The 17,424-nt window shown below is 35.7% G+C and overlaps 1 protein-coding gene across 7 annotated transcripts in view; it reads left to right on the top strand.

Moving 5' to 3' along the window:
- The window catches only part of CNOT4 (CCR4-NOT transcription complex subunit 4), a 153,841-nt gene that overhangs the window by 88,203 nt on the left and 48,214 nt on the right, over positions 1–17,424 (top strand). For 4 of the 7 annotated variants that reach the window (XM_006079853.3, XM_006079855.3, XM_044946909.2 and 1 more), the window contains exons 4-7: positions 6,829–6,915; positions 7,664–7,765; positions 8,487–8,612; positions 11,392–11,525. In XM_006079853.3, coding sequence (XP_006079915.1) covers positions 6,829–6,915; positions 7,664–7,765; positions 8,487–8,612; positions 11,392–11,525 — 449 coding nt within the window. The remainder of the gene's footprint in view (positions 1–6,828; positions 6,916–7,663; positions 7,766–8,486; positions 8,613–11,391; positions 11,526–17,424) is intronic. The other 3 variants (XM_006079854.3, XM_006079856.3, XM_006079858.3) reach the window with 1 other exon arrangement.

The following is a 17,424-nucleotide window of genomic DNA, read 5'->3' as shown; positions in this document are numbered from 1 at the left end:
ATAAGAAATATTTATTGCTGATTAGTTAACTATGTATTGAGGCTGTGAAGGGCTTCAAGATCTGTAGAGGAGAACATCAGGGTGACCTTACTAAGAAGTCTCTGTCATTGGTAATAATTGTGGAGGCACCTCACGAATGACTAGGATCTAGGCCCAAGATGCTGGCATTAGTGGACTACAATGATCTTCAAGAGACGAGGTTTCTTCCAAAGCCAAAGGGGTGGACCTAGAGTTCATATCTTTAATAAATGATAAGGAAGGAGCTCATTTTAGGCCTGTGATTTAACCTCAGCAGCCAGTTCTCCCTTTTTCCTAAATCATATAGCATTTAACTCCCCAGACAGGCAGAATCCCGTTTCACTCTTGAACACTGCCACAACTTTGTATCAGTGCTTCTGTCTCCCTCTTTAAACAATACTTTTTTCCAACCAGAGAACATTTCTTGCCTAAGCAAGTTTTTAATTTACCTACCTCTATTTATTCCTTGGCACCCCACTCCAGTACTCTTGCCTGGAAAATCCCATGGACGGAGGAGCCTGGTAGGCTGCAGTCCATGGGGTCACTAGGAGTCGGACACGACTGAGCGACTTCACTTTCACTTTTCACTTTCATGCATTGGAGAAGGCAATGGCAACCCACTCCAGCGTTCTTGCCTGGAGAATCCCAGGGACGGGGGAGCCTGGTGGGCTGCCGTCTATGGGGTCGCACAGTCAGACACGACTGAAATGACGTAGCAGCATTTATTCCTGCTAATCTTATTGATTAGAATCTGTGTTTGCTTTTCTGAAGCTGCTACTCCAGTAAAAAAAAATTTTTGAGGGGTGGCATTCATGCACCTTGTGGAATCTCAGTTTCCTTGACTGGGGATTGAACCTAGGCCATGGCAGTGAAAGTGTGCAATCCTAACCACTAGGCCACCAAGGAGCTCCCTGCTATGCCAGTAAATTAATGGAACTTTAATTTTTATTTAACAACTCTTGGCTATGGATGTGCTTGGTTTTATTAATACAAAATCCAGTTGCTTGTGGTACTGGAGGCTTACCGAGCAGCACCCAGATGCTGGATAAAATGAAGCCATAGCCTCAGTCTGATGTTTGGTTTACAGGTTTCTGCTTCTTCTTAGAGATGTGACTTAGATCTGTAGTTTGTTTTTACTTATGTACAGAGATTTATATTCATTTCAAATAACACAATGTCAGCAAGATTAATCTGAAGAACTATTACACAGAAAGAAATTAATCTAGGGAATGACTCGTGAAAGAGAATACTTTATCATGAATGTAAATATACCTAAAAAAATCACTGTCTTGGTTTTATACTTTTGAAAGCACTGTTGCTGGTGAATTTTCTTAAACATTAGTTTCTCTCATTTGTTTCTCTTGAAACCCTAAGAAAACCAAAGGTTAGTGTTTTAGTTATTAAAGCCTACTACTTCTAAATAATACCTTAAAATTTTTTTTAAATGTAACTGCCTAACTCTTTCAGATTGGAACACTTCATTAGAAATCGCCAAGTTTCAAATTGTTAGGGTAACTTTTAGTCAAAGAAGATCCCTTTCATTTACTTATTTTTGGATGCTGAACAATTTGATGTTTGGCTGAATTCTGATTAGCAGAATAGGAACATTTAGGAAAATTTAAAGCTTATTTTGAAAATAATTTTTGTAAATCTGACAACTTCATACCAAGATTGATGGTCAAATGTATCCATTTATCACTTAATAGGAAAAAACCTATCTTAGAAGATGTGGTAGTTAGAGATAATGCTTAGAGTAAACATCTCCTAAATCCTAAAAATTTCAATTTGTCAGAACCTTATTCATTTGTTCTGTAAATTAGCTCTTGAATACTTACAGTCTGTTAGGTACTTTGATGTTGGAGATGAAATGGTTTAGCAAGCCAGATACAGTCTCTATCCTTAAAAGCTTATAGACAGTGGAGAAGACAGAATTAAGTACTTGTAAGTGTGCTGAGTATTTATAAATAGGGAGATACAGGGCTTTTTGAGAACATATAAACAGTAGGTAATTTAGCTAGTGCGGAGATCCACGAAAAGCCTCCCTGAGGAAAGGATGATTAAAAATGACTAGTGATTAGCTGGGTAGCAAATAAGGGCAGAAGTGTCCCAGGTGTATGGTGGCATGAAAGAGCTGCTTGTTTGAGGAACTGAAAGACTTTAAAAACGTAACCATTTTCTTTTACAAATGGGAAACTGAGGCATAGAGAAGTTGAGTGACTTGCCTAGGATTACTTAGCTGTTCCATAGCAGACCCAGGACTAGAAACCACCCTCATTCCCCCACCCCCCACCCCACCTCCCTGGTCTTAGAACTCCTATTCCAATGTATTTTACACCAGTGGTGTATATGGTTCCTTCATCCACACATTTGTCTATTCATCTTTCCATCTGTCATTACATTTTTTATTTTCTATGACATGTCCATGAACATTTGTGTTCCCAAAGTATAGGAAGACATTTTCACATTAGGTATGTCATTGGGTATTTATAATTCTATCATGTAATCTTTTATATAGTAGTTAGTACTCAAGTTGACTCACTGTGAAGTAAATATAGGACTTTGACTATATAGGTAATGTGGTTATATGCAGGGTGTTCTGCCTACTACCCATACTCTTTACTTTTTTTATTTACTGTTTTGCTAGTTGACTTATGTTTAGATAGAACCTCGAATGTGCAACTTAATATAGAACATTGAAATTATTTGAGTTTCCCTTGCCTGGGCAGGCTGTTTTTATCACCCATAGATCATTTCCTAATACAATAAGGCCCACCAGTGTTTTACACATGTATTATTCTTTTTGTTCAATGCTGCTGCTGCTAAGTTGCTTCAGTCGTGTCCGACTCTGTGAGACCCTATAAATGGCAGCCCACCAGGCTCCGCCGTCCCTGGGATTCTCCAGGCAAGAATGCTGGAGTGGGTTGCCATTTCCTTCTCCAATGCTAACAGAGTTTAATTATTCCATAAGCATCTATTGAGTACCTGCAGTGTGCCAGGCACTGTCTGAGACACTGAACATAAACTAATAAAAGGTTGCCCCTGTTTATTTATAAAAGCAGCTATATACTGTGAGAAGTGCTGTGTGTTGTGGAAGCACAAGAGATGGCACCTGACTGTGGGGGCAGCGGGGAAGGTGTGTACTTCCTAGCTATCTTTGATATAAAATGCTTCAGTCAGTTCAGTTGCTCAGTCGTGTCTGACTCTTTGCGACCCCATGAATCACAGCACACCAGGCCTCCCTGTCCATCACCATCTCCCAGAGTTCACTCAAACTCACGTCCATCGAGTCAGTGATGCCATCCAGCCATCTCATCCTCTGTCGTCCCCTTCTCCTCCTGCCCCCAATCCCTCCCAGCATCAAAGTCTTTTCCAGTGAGTCAACTCTTCGCATGAGGCGGCCAAAGAACTGGAGTTTCAGCTTTAGCATCATTCCTTCCAAAGAACACCCAGAGCTGATCTCCTTTAGAATGGACTGATTGGATCTCCTTGCAGTCCAGGGGACTCTCAAGAGTCTTTTCCAATTCAGGCATAGGGATTATACAAGTGCTTCTGGATTAAAGAAAAAAAAAAAAAAGCTTGGTCTTCAAATGATTTGTTTGGCTGGAAAATTGAGTGAAATGGTAAGAGATGAGGCTGAGGAGGTAAGTGGTAAGGGATAACGAAGGGCTTTTAAAACATGCTAATGAGTTTGCACTGTATCTTAAAGACAGTGGGAAGCTATTGACTAATCTTAAGAACAGAATGACATGGAGAGATTTGTGCTTTGGAAATACTATTCTGGCCACTCACTGTAATTATATACAAGTCTTAATGTTTTTTATGAAAGTATTGCTCAATTATTGGCCAGAATTTATTTCCATAAGTCAGTCTTTAACCTTTTCAGACCCAGTATCCATGTTTTTTTAAAAAATAGTATTTTGTAACACCCTTTGAGTTTCATGAAATGACTTCTTGATAATGTAATTTGTCTAGGTAGATACATAATTTGAAAAAATGAGGGAGAAATTGAAGTATAAGAAGGCTGTCTCTACATGTAAATACTGGGTACCGCTGCCAGGGTGCGGCCTCTGGGCTGCTAGCATTAGTATCACCTGGGAGCTTATGGCGCAAACTCTCAGGGGCTGAAATAGGTATTTCTGCTGGATCCTCAAATGATTTGTGTGTGTATATAAGTTTGTAAAGTACTTTTTTTCCCAGTACGTTATGAAATAGGAGCTTGCATCTGTTTGTAGAATCACTGTGAATATGACAACTAAAAGTGCAGATTGTTACAGACGTATGTGCTGACAGCACGGGTGCCATGAAGAGTTAATGATGTGTGTGATTTTTCTGAAGAACTCTTAGTAAAATTTCAAACAAAGCATTTGCAGTTGTCCCTTAATTACATAGTGTTTGCTTTTAAATTCAACATATGTTGAAACTGTGGGAAAGTGCTTTATGTTTATGATTTGTTTCTAGATTCACTTAATTATAAACAAGCATCTTGGCTAGATCAGTGTCTTGTAGAACATTCAAAAGTTGTGTAGGATGGTTCTTTGTGGTGCAGGGCTAGCCCGAGTGCTATAATCTGTCCCTGGCTCTCACCCACTGAGTGCCAGTAGTGTCTCCCAGTTGCTTTGACATAACGTTCCAGCATCCCCTGATGCTGCCTTCACTGAGAAGGACTTCCATAAACTTGGATGTGATATGAGATGCTGATGCAGCACAACCTTTGACCAGGCTGAGGCCCTTGAAGCAGGTCTTTTAGCTGAGGCTTTTTGCTGAATTGGTACACATCCAGCTGGAATATTGAATGCAGTTCTGTTCTCCACTGGCCAGAAAGTTTTTCAAGATACATACTCTTCCCATAACCTCTATCCTAAGACTTTCTGTGAACAACCCAAGAGCACTCTAAATGTCATATCCTTCAGAAGATTTCGGTGGAAAAAAGATTGAAAGTCAGTGTAGTCACTGCACCTTCTAATCCATTAAAATTGGCTGCAGAAAACATAATAACCCTATACTTATAAAAACCTAAAATAAAGTAAGTTAAAAAAATTAGATTAATCAGGTTGAAAACTGTTAAGAATTCATGACACCCCAACCGCAGACTGTTTCACAAAACTTTGGTTCTGTCAGATGTAGAGTATATTAGCTAAGATGTTAAGTATGCGAGAATTATCAAATAAGAGTATTTGGAGAAGATACTTTGCACACACTTGAACAGATACGTGCAGAAAGCTTCAGTTGAGATATAGCTTGCTATTTGGAGAGATTGTAGGAATAGTGGGTCTATAGGTTGTTGTTGTTTAGTCGTTAAGTTGTGTCCAACTCTTTGCAACCCCATAGACTGCAGCACGCCAGGCTTTCCTGTCCTTCACTATCTCTTGGGGTTTGCTCAAACTCATGTCTATTGTGTCAGCGATGTCATCCAACTATCTCATCTTCTGTCGCCCCCTTCTCCACCTCCCTTCAGTATCTCCCAACATCAGAATCTTTTCAAATGAGCTGGCTCCTCGCATCAAGTGACCAGAGTATTGGAGCTTTGGCTTCAGCATCAGTCTGTCTAATGAATATTCAAAGTTGGTTTCCTTTAGATTGACTGTTTGATCTTCTTGCAGTCCAAGACACTCAAGAGTCTTCTCTAGCACCACAACTTCGAAAGCATTAAGTCTTTGGCACTCAGCCTTCTTTATGGCCCAGCTCTCATATCTGTACATGACTACTGGAAAAACCACAGTTTTGACTATACAGACCTTTGTTGGTAAAATGATGTCTCTGGTTTTTAATTAGCTGTCTAGATTTGTCATAGCTTTTCTTCCAAGGAGCAAGTATCTTTTAATTTCATGGCCACAGTCAGCATCTGCAGTGATTTTCTAGCCCAAGAAATTAAAATCTGACATTGTTTCCATTGTTTTCCTATTCGCCGTGAAGTGATGGGACCGGATGTCATGATACTCATTTTTTGAATGTTGAATTTTAAACCTATAAAAAATACTATGTAGGTCTGTAGGTAAATTTTGGAAAAGAACAGTTTAATTTTGAGGTAGTTGCAAATCCTGGGAGAGAGGATTAAGTTAGTTTGCAGGACAAGCTAAATGAATGCATGTAGTGATCACAGAGTAAAGGAGATGACATAAGTATGAGGGAAAATGTCCACCAAGAAGTAACCAGGTAATAGAGAAAAATTCATTCATTATTTATCAGAGAAAGAGAGAAAAACACAGAAGACAATTGAAAAATGGTGAAATTGACATAAGGAAAATTTGTTGACACACACCGAGTAATAAATCATAAAGCATGAAAGTTTGAAAAACGTTCTGTTACCATATTTGGAATTTGTAGCTTATAAACAGTGCTTTAATATAATACACAGTATTTTATGTACAGTAGATTTATGAGTAAAACTGTCTCTACTTGTGTCTGTTTTTGAGTTTCTGTTTAACACATAATCTTGGTCATTGTTCTGAGACCTTATAAGGATCATCTATTAATGAAAGTGTGGTTAAGATAGTTGATCTGTTTTGTGTTTAAGAATACTGTCAAATTAAGATCCCATAGATTATTGGTGCACATGTTAGAATGTAGTAATGTGAGACTTAGTCTCAGTTTCTATTCAGTGGGTCAGTAAAGAATAGCTTTTAGATTTTTGTTGATGATTTCCTGCAGTTAAGTTAACCACACAAATTGTAATCAGTAAGTAGTCACATTTATTGGAAAACTTTAACAATTATTTTCTTTTCACTGAAGAGGCATGGTGCATGTCCCCATTATAAGGATAAAGTTGATGAAGTGGGGAAAGTTTATACCTTATTTCTTCTTCTTTTATAGGTTTTAAAACGACCAGAATATTTTGGGAAGTTTGGTAAAATACATAAAGTTGTCATCAATAATAGCACATCATATGCAGGCTCACAGGTAACTAATTATAGGGATTTTTACCTTTCCTCCCTACGGTCAGGGCTTGACCTGGGCTATTCAGAAGGAAAACTTGGTTTCTGTGATTAGAAAGCTTGATGGTCAAGCATTTACACCACATAGTGACCTCTATTGGTAGGGTGGGGGAATTTTTTGGTGCTTGTTTGTCCTTTCAAAACTTAACAGTGAATTGATAGTATTGAGAGGGAAGTAGTAACAGAGATTTAGTGATGGTTTGAAGGGGAGGGGGAATTGAGTCTATAATCAAGCAGTTAAATTATATAGTGATTTCTAATTAATATTTTCAGATATTGTGAACTTAATAGAGAATTTTTGTTATGCTGATATTAGCAGCTAGAATACCCTTAAAGATTGCATTTGTTCTGAGAACATAGTTTGACAGTGTCTTCACATCTTATTTTTTCAAATCTAATTTTCAAAGTTTGTTTTTTTTTATAATGTTGACGAGCCTGTCAGGTGACTTTTATAAGAAAATTACCAAGCCAAAGATATTTCATTCATATATATTTTAGTCTGCTTAAAATCAGATAAAATTCGTTAATGATTATCTTAAGATGGGCTAGTATATAGCTTAATATAAGCTACTACTACTTCTAATCATTGTCATTATTATTAAAGATAGTGGTAGTAAAGGCCTTTAGAATTCCTTTGGCAGGTTGCAAGTTAATTTTTTTTTTTTTAAGTTTTTGTTGAATTTGATTCTAACAACAGTGGCTTTTCACTTTAGGGTCCAAGTGCCAGTGCTTATGTAACCTATATACGGTCGGAAGATGCTCTCAGAGCCATACAGTGTGTTAACAATGTGGTGGTGGATGGCAGAACACTTAAGGTAATATGGTCCTCTGGGTTTTTTTTTTTTTTTTTAAGGAGGAAGAGATAACATGTAGTAAGTACAGATGAACATAGCTGTTACATATTAATGAAGGAGTCTTATTTAAAGATTGCTTCCTAGGTATCCATTCTAACCTATGACAGCTAATTTGCTAATCACTTACCTGTTAGGGTCCTGTTCTACCAGGTAGAAGTAAACACATACCTTATTAGGGGAGTAATCCTAAAGAAAAAAATCTCCTGTATTTACACATATTTTCCTTTGTGAAAATGGATTTATTCTTCTTTACGAAATAGATGATGGTTCCAATTTGTTGTCCTTAAATATTTGGACATTGATTAGTTCAGGCTTGAGTGAAGGGTCCCACTAAGCAATGCTTCAAGTAAGTTGAAAGAAGGATGGCATAATTAGAAAAAGGAATTTGTCTTATGTGCCTAACCACTTGAAACATTGAACAGATTTTGCCTTCCTATTCTTTGATTTGGGTGCTCAAGCTCTGGAAACCATAGATTGAGGGTTTTTTTTTTTTTTTTGAATCTTTCAAATGATCATCATATTTAATAAATTCTGCTAATAATAGTTGAATTCTCTAGTATTCACAGCCATACTTTGTTTTATTGTGTCTTTGCCTCATTTGAAAACACTAGATATGGAAATTCTCATTCTGGTGTCAGTTTACGTTTTGGGTCTTTTTCCTTCTTCCCTCCTCTTCCTGCAGGCATCTCTAGGTACAACAAAATACTGCAGTTACTTCTTAAAGAATATGCAGTGTCCAAAGCCTGACTGCATGTACCTACATGAATTGGGAGATGAGGCGGCCAGCTTCACAAAAGAGGAAATGCAGGTAGTAGAGTAATGTGAATTATCAACTTTGCAGCAAAGGAAGTATTTTTCTTTATAACTTAAAATTGCAAAAGCAAAAACTAAGAATTTTATTTTTTATTAAACTGTTATTACTTTAAATTAGCTTTTTCCAAATATGTGGTTGTTCTATGGAATATCAGTTCTGCAGGACACTGTTATAATAAAAAATGTATCTGTGGTCCCCTAAGTTTTGAAAATGTAGGCAAAATGAAAGCTAAGTGGAGTATTGTAATTATGAGGTTCCCCTCTGCCATCTCTGCTCTTCATAGAGTGTGCTAGAAAATAATACTCTGTTAAATGCCACTGAAAAGCTTAATTGTTTTTATAAAATGATTCTACCCATGGAAGTGTCCACTGAGTCAGTGTCCTGTAAAGGGTGAATTGAAGGCTTATTATCCTGTATTCTTTTTTACATTTCCTGTTCTCCTGTCTTCTTTCAATTTGTAGTATAAACTTGCCTTTACAAGTAGAAATATTGACCATACGGCATATTAAATGAGCATATGCCAAAGCACAATGCTGCACTTCCCCATTATAGGTGAAGACTTCAGATTGTTGCTGTGAACTTTGCAGGAATACTTCTCCTTTAGAAGGTGGGGGGCATTGACTACTGCCTTTCATTCTCCAGGTCAAACTAGAGACAGTCTAGGAGGGGCTCCTTTCAGAGCAGATTGTTAAATGGAATGAAATATTACCCTTTTGACTTGGAATTATCACTGATTAAATCACATTATAATAAATACATTGGGATTTCTTTACAGTATGTATGGTCTTTATGATCCAGAAGCAGCATTAAGAGACTTTCCAGGTGGTCCAGTGGTTAAGACTTCACCTTCCAACACAGGTGCTGTAGGTTCGATCCCTGGTTGGGGAGCTAAGATCTCACATGCCTCACAGGGAAAAAAAACAAACAATAAATATTGTAACAAATTCAGTAAGGACTTTAAAAATAGTCCATGTCAAAAAAAAAAAAAGAGAGAGCTTAAAAAAAAAACCCCCAAACCCCAAAACTAAGTTCTCTGTGATATTTAATGGGGACAGATGACTTACTTGTTTCTTGCTTATCCAGTAAATGGTTCTTGACTTTTTTTCTTCTTTTGAAACTTTCTTGGATGAGATCTAAGGTTGAGCCATTTCATGCTGTATTTTGACTAATGGGAACTATGCTTTACTTATGGGTATTATTACAATAAAAATATCTGTCAAGGAGTTTCTAAGCCCCAGTTGATCTCACTTAAGTATTATTAAAAAGTAAAAGAAAATGGATGGGCAGTCCATTGGAATTTATTTGTAATGCTGTTTAACCTGTCTCTGTAAACTGACCCCATTAAACCATTTGAATACCAGTTTGAGCTCTTTGTGGCTAATGAAAGCCATAATATCTCCTGAAGTATTGCAGAAAGAATTTTCAGGGCTTTTTTTCATTTTAAAGATGTAAAATCCACATCTAAACTGTGTTTTTTCTTAACAGTTTAAAATTAATTTCATGTTGTTGACCTGTATTCATCTCTCTGAGTTTAAAATTACTTTGAAAAGGCGTTTCTTCATTAAAACATTTCTTCAGTGTAGAAAGGAAACGAACAAATTATATCATGGCAAATACTAGGTCTTTCCTTGTTACTGCATAACTCAAAATTCAGTACCATATGAAATATTTGTATAGTTGAACAGGCAAGAGCCCTCTCAGAACAGGGAACGATGCATTGTGCAATATATATGAGACAGTTGTGCTGGATCACATGATACTGCCCTTGTTTTTATTGCTTTGTTTTTGTTTTGATCTGTTCTGGTTTTGGTTTTCCCGTAACATCTCTTTAGATCACACTTTAAAAATAATTAACAACCCTGAAGGTAAGTAAAAATGTCCTTGCAGTCATAATATACATGCGAAGAATAGAAAGTTATTCAGTGTAATTTCATTGTAATTTATTTTTGTGTGTGACTAGTTGCACAGTCAGTTGTTTAATTTCTTCCATCATGTTTGTAACACTGCATTTTGATAGACAGCTACCAACTCCAGAAATACAGAGCTGTCTTTGTCATGTATAGAGCAGGGATTGGCAAACTTTTTCTGTAAAGGGACAGTTAGTCAATGTTTTAGTGTTTCTGGTCACATGGTCTCTGTAACAACTACTCAAATCTGCTGTTGTAGCACCAACAAGGTCATAGATAATATGTAAATGAATGAGCATTACTGTTCCCTTCAAACTTTATTTACAAAAACAAAGCGGCTGGCTCTAAATTGCCATCTTCTGGTCCAACATTTAAATATATTCATTTTTATGTAAATGTGTTACTTAGTCTTAGGATAATGAAAAATATAGTAAAATCCTTCATCTCTGAGTTACTTTCAGTGTTAATCTCTTCTAAAAACAGAGATTGATTTTCCAGTGATCTTCAGAAAATTCTGTAATGACCTGTTAGAAAACGTAATTCTTTTGTGGAAAGATGGGGAAGTAAATTTAAAAGGGCCCCTCTAGTTTTTTAAGCTAGCCAAAATGTTGTCCATTAATATGTTTTTTCTCCACATAAAGTGGTTGATGTGCTTAATTAATGGAATATGTCTCCTGTAGTTTTGTTGAAAGAACTTTCATTGGTCTAGAAGTTCCTGTGACATCTTCCTCACAGGTTTCTCTGACACTGTGACAAATCCTTGTGTATTTTATTTAGGATAGCTTTAATAATTCAGAAAGTACGTCAGCATTTTATACCAGCCACTTTGTGAGTCCCACTGCAGTTTTAATTTCTTCTTTCACTAGGCGGGTAAACACCAAGAATATGAACAGAAACTCCTTCAGGAATTATATAAATTAAACCCCAATTTCCTTCAACTGTCTACGGGTTCAGTTGATAAGAATAAGAACAAAGTGACACCACTGCAGAGGTATGATACGTAAGTACCGATACTAGTGTAATCAAATACCTTAACTTTTCTGTCTGTCATTCTTCTCTTTTCATTCTGCATCTTTTTCAGGCAGGATCCTTCTTGACAGTGTCTGTCATTTGTGCAGAATTGTTGTACTGTAGGAAATGTTGAGTCACAATTTCTGGGTTTGAATATTTGCTGCCTGCTGCTCCCTGGTAATACTTCAGATGAGCCTCTCGATGCTTCCCCTTTGCATTGATTTGCAGACTACCCTGAGCCCCAGGAACACTCTCCTTGATAAAAAGGGAAATTAAGAGATGTGGGTTATTATTAAAAGGCTCTTGTCACCTAATGGAGGTCTCCTTCCTGATGTAATGGTGGGGTGTGGGGGTGGGGGGGGTGGCACAAAATACTGTAAAAGGGACAGAGGGTTATTAATCTGAAGCGTTTTGTGTTGGGGATACAAGTATTCATGTTTGTCTTGTCTCAGGAATCACCAAAGTCTTATGTCCTCTGAGTGAGGAGGGTATCCCATATACAGATCTTTTTCATCTTGGAGAGAACTTGTTTTTGCATAGACCTATATTCTGTTCATGTTTAAACAAATTTATAATTTTATGTATCGAATCTCATTCTGATATGGTGATCGTCACATCTTGGATTGTATTTGGGTTTGGCCTGTCAGAAAATGATATGATTAATAAAAATGATAATTTGGGGGTTACACTTTATTCTGAATATATCTTACGTTTGTGTTAGGATCTTGGTGTTTTTTTTTTTTTAATTTGGTAAGTCTAACTTTTGTAAAGTGAATTCATCTAAAGTAAATAGCTGTAATCAAATAGGTCAGTTTTCTTTTTTAAAAAATTTATTCCAAAGTTAAATTTGTTTAAAGGATGCTTTAAAGGTCTGGGTATTACATAGTCCTATTACAGTCCCATGTCTGTTTAGCACTAGAATAATGTAAGGGCCATTTTTAAGCATAGCTAATAATAACCACATGGATTGTTGTTAGAGTCAGTTTCTTCAAAACTTATTCTTATATTTAAATTCTTGGAAGTCCATGTTAAGTTTATTCACTTTGATAGTAAAGATTATTTATAAACACAATTCAAATTTAAAAACTTCCTTTTATTTGCACATACATATGTACATATATATATATAAAAATATATAGGTGGCCATAGAGTAAAACATAAAATTATTATATAATAAACTACATGAAATTTATTTTATCAAAGCTAAGTATAAAAGTTAAGTCTAAAATCTTTGGGGGTTGATAAACTTTGACCCTTTCCATTGATCTTTTTGTACCCACCCCTATGTTTATTTTATTAAGAACCTATGCTGTTATTTACCTCATTGGTTGCTAACTCTGTAGTACATTATGTGAGAATTTGTAGTAAAAATTTATTTCAGATGCTTTTAAATACACGTCTTTATTCTCATTAAAAGTGTTGTCATTCTAATTAAAGTCATGTTCTGGGTTTATAGCCCCTAAGAGAATGCAGAGCAGAAATGTAAAATTTAGATGATCTCTTTGTGACAGCATTTGTTATTCCCTGAATATAAAAGAAATGTTGCTATTGAAGGAGAGCTGAAAAATATACAAATGCCTAAAGAAGAAAGTAAATATTGTATGTGATCTCAATACTCAGACGTTTTCACTAAAATGATATGGTGTATCTTCCTTGCAGTGTGTGTTTCCTTGTAGTCCTTTTCCTTTCTGTGAATGTATATATACAGAAAATTGCATTGGTTTGTTACATTTTAAAATTTAATACCCATTATTATGAATACTTTCCCATGTTATGAAAACATTATATGTGAGTATTGCACATTTATTAAACCAATCTCCTGCTGGTGTATATTACCTTACTTTCATTTTGGTGCTATTATTATAACACTGTGATAAATATTTTTTCATGTAAACATTTTGGTTATAGTTTTGATGATCTTAGAACTGCTAAGTCAACGATTATGAGTATTTCCTTGAATTAAGTATTTTTTTCCTGCACATTTGCCAAATTTGATAAAATCTTTCTTGTTTTAATTTGTTTTTGATTAACATACTGAACTTCTTATGCACCGTGAATTCATATCTCTTTGCCATGTTTTATTGGTGTATTTAAGTGTTTTCTGTGCAGTATATAGGCTAGCTTCTCCCATTAGTTGACCAAGTCTATTTGTTTCAAAATATTTAAGTCTTCTGTGTCGCTCAAGAAATTTTTTTTTGGTCTTTTCCCTGCATTTTTAAATCAAATCTCCTACCATCACCTCTTCCTGTCTAAGAATCTCTAGAAACTAAAAATTAAGCAACAGTGTCAGAAAGTGGTATAATCACAATATGAAAACACCTTATAATTTTTAATTTATTGGGCTTTTTTCTTTATATTAGAAGTAAAAATTGGAATTTACCAACATGTCTTTTCAGCATTTTAACAGTAGTTAGCTGTCTTTAACTTATGTTTTTCTGATCACTTATTAATATAGATTTACTAATATTTTATTAACTTTGCCTTCATATAAAGTATAGTCAGAGCACATTTATAATTGTTTCAATTACAGGAGAGGAATGTCATAGCAACCACAAGTTGTAGGGGAAAAAAGAAAAGGGGGGAATTGAAACAGTATACCCATTTAGTAACTTTGCCCAAAATCAGTGCAACTGAACTTCAGCTGGGACCAGAATAAACTTTGACATGGTTACCTTTGCTTAACATAAGTACATGGTAAGTGAAGGATTTTTGAGAGAGGGAGAAGAGTTTTTTTTGTTTGTTTGTTTATTTAATGAAAGGCACCACCCCCCCTCCCCGCCCCAGGATTTGTTAAGGACAGTTGATGGCCCAGGCTACATAGAGTTATCGCTGTTTTGTTTTGTTTGGCAAGCTCCTGTAGCTTGTTTTCTTTGCATGCCAACCCCTGACAGAGAGTAAGTTTGACTGTCAATATTACTGAACATCTGCTTTGGTCTCCACTTATACCTTATCACCATACAGGGTACAGGTAGGGGTGAATTTGTAGACAAGTTTTCTTCTTCCCTCAGGGAAGACCTGCCAAGTTAGAATGAAGAGCAGTACAACTCTTTCTGTGGTCCTACCCCAGAGAGAGAACATTTTTCTTATTCGAGTTGAGAATTAAACTTTCTAGGGACAAAAAGAATGGCCCCTTTTCTTCTTTTCTTGGCATTCCTGTGTAGTGAGCAGCAGTTTTAGAAGAATTTCAAGAAAGCAAAACTTGAAAATTTATAGATTGACATTAAACTGAAATGTACTTTTCTCACGTGTAATTAAGGCAGATTATAAATATTAAGAATATCATAGCTACTAATCATTACTGAACCCCAACATGGTCCCTTGATACACATTAATGTTAGTAAATGAAATTTTCTATGTCTTATTCCTATATCACTTAAATGAATAATTAATTAGAGGGTGTGTATCATTTGTTCTTCACACACATCCCTCCATTATTATGGGTTTGAGAGTATATCAGTCAGATTGGGTTTTGACTGTGGATACGCTGTTTCTCTATTAGTTATTTTGAAATGATGAATAAAAATGTAGTTAAGGGGAAATAAGGGAGCCATGCAGTAGTGATGCTTAAGGACTGGATATTCTGTTTTTAAGTTCAGGGCTTTGAATACCTTTTTTTACATTGAGGTACTATTTGTGCACCAACTGAAGACTTAGACAGGGCAGTAGTAGCTAAATGGCTGCTGTATGCCCAGGACAGTGTATAGGTCTGCTTACCTTGGGGGGACAGATTACGGAATGTGCAGATCACGCAAGTCAAGTTTATGACTTGATACTGTGACTCAGAGAAGACACCACTGAAGAAATTGAGATGTTCAGCTTTAGATTTAGGTAGAAAGAAAGTTGAATAAAAATTTGATGTCTTCGGTGTTCATTTAGTAGTACTGTGTGGTAGACATCATTGTTATCTTACTGCTGGCAAGAATACTAAATCTCAGAGAGTTTAGGTAATTTACCAGTATCCTTCACAAGTAAGTGATAGACCAGATTCTGACCAAAAGTCTCAGTCAGTTTTAAGCCCAAGCTCATTCTTTCACTCTGCCATTTCTTAATCTAGAAGAGGCGAAATTTAAGACTCTAACATGAATTAAAAACTCTAGCGTGAATCAAACTAAATCAGTTAAACTATGCCATAACTGTATGTAGTTTGACCTTGGAAGATCTCTAGTACTTAAGGCTTATACCTCAGGATAAATATAATGGATGTACTATTAATCCCAGGGAAGGCTTAAGCAAAACCTTCCCTAAACCACAGATTGGTGGCAGTAGAGGATAAGCTAAAGAAATGGTGAAAAGAAAATTTCTCTAGAAATTTGTCCATTTTATCCATTTTATCACATTGAAGGAAAAGGTGTATTTTTAAAAACTATATGCAGCTATATTTGTATTGAAAGTCAAATATAAGCTCTAATAGACTGAAGGCATAATGAGAGTGCCTTATTTATTTAACAGAGTGGAAGTAGGCACTGCCTGAATCGTATTCTTCTGTCCTAATATCATTTGGTAAACCCCTGAAATTTAGAAAGGATATGGTCCAGATAATTGTATAAAATAGTCTTGAGTAGAACATGTTAAATCAGATATAGACTTCTGAATATCTGCAAACTCTGAAATCTTCTGTAAAATTGTGTGTGTGTGTATACTTTTCTGGAGGGAGGATCCATGACCTAAAAATAGTTATAAATTACTGGTGTATGTTGATACCTATAGAGGTGAATTCAGGAGCAGTATAAAGCAGTAATTCTCAAAGTATGGACAAGTGTCATGAAAGGTAGCCTACATTGTTTTTGTAAAGTGGACCCCCAGTAAGGCATTCCGTCTTTTGAAGTAGGTAAATTATTTACAGTTCTGAACTTTTATTTTTGTATAAAGCTAAGGCTGCTTACTGTTAAATTAAGTAGGTGGTAAAGTTTGCTAAAATGGGGTATTTATATTAAAATTCATGAATTATAAAATTTTTCTGAACTTATTTCTCAGTCTTCCCTTATTTTTCTTAAGAAATCTTACTTAGTCCCATGATATATTTGGATATATAAAGTACTGCACATGTGCACATACATACTGGAAAACTAGTCAGTCAGCTCTGGTATCTTGCTCCACTGAAGTAGAATATTTTCAAAAAGTTTAGAGAGCCACGGGTATTTTTTCCAGAGGGTGGTTGTAATAAGTGCAAGGAAGGGAGGGGAAGGGTGGGTATCGGTAGGAATGAGTTAGAGATCGAAGTTTTTGGTGCCTTTATTTCTTAGAAGAAAAGACACGTCAAATATCTTTTTAAGATCAAACTTTATTACTAAAATACAAAATTATAATGAATAGATGGAGATTTTGCTTTTTGTTTTTGAAAGCTTGCAGTAGTTTGTGATGTTTAGGATGGTGGATGTCCATCTTTCAGTTTTAATATTAAGGATAATTAATTTTTTGTGCTTACCAGTAATAAAAGCATTTATTTTCTTTCATATTTGGTATGTCCTGGAGTTATGAGAAACTTGCAGTTAGAATCATACTTGCCAACTACAATCAGTCTAGGTTTACTGAGGCATTTTACTCTTGCCATGTTAATTGTGTCATGTAACTTAAGATGTGGCCATATATTACTAGCAAAGTAATTTTAGTGTCAATGTGTATTTGAAGCCCCTGTATCAAAATAAACTCTTTAAAAGCAAGCTTCCTGTCTGTAACTTAAATTTGTCCTTTGCAGTAGCAAATGTTTATCTCAGTTATTTAAGACTTTGGCGAGCATGAAAAATTAAAGTGAATTATTCTCAACGAATAAGGGAATATTTAGGAGCAGTATAAGTACTTGGGTATATAGTAACACAACAGAAATTTGGAAATGTCCATTATACTGACATTTGCCTTAAATTTTACTCTATGTTCAAAATGCAACAAAA

Source organism: Bubalus bubalis, chromosome 8, assembly GCF_019923935.1.
Source record: "Bubalus bubalis isolate 160015118507 breed Murrah chromosome 8, NDDB_SH_1, whole genome shotgun sequence".
Lineage (NCBI taxonomy): Eukaryota > Metazoa > Chordata > Mammalia > Artiodactyla > Bovidae > Bubalus > Bubalus bubalis.
This window is presented reverse-complemented; position numbering and strand designations above follow the sequence as displayed.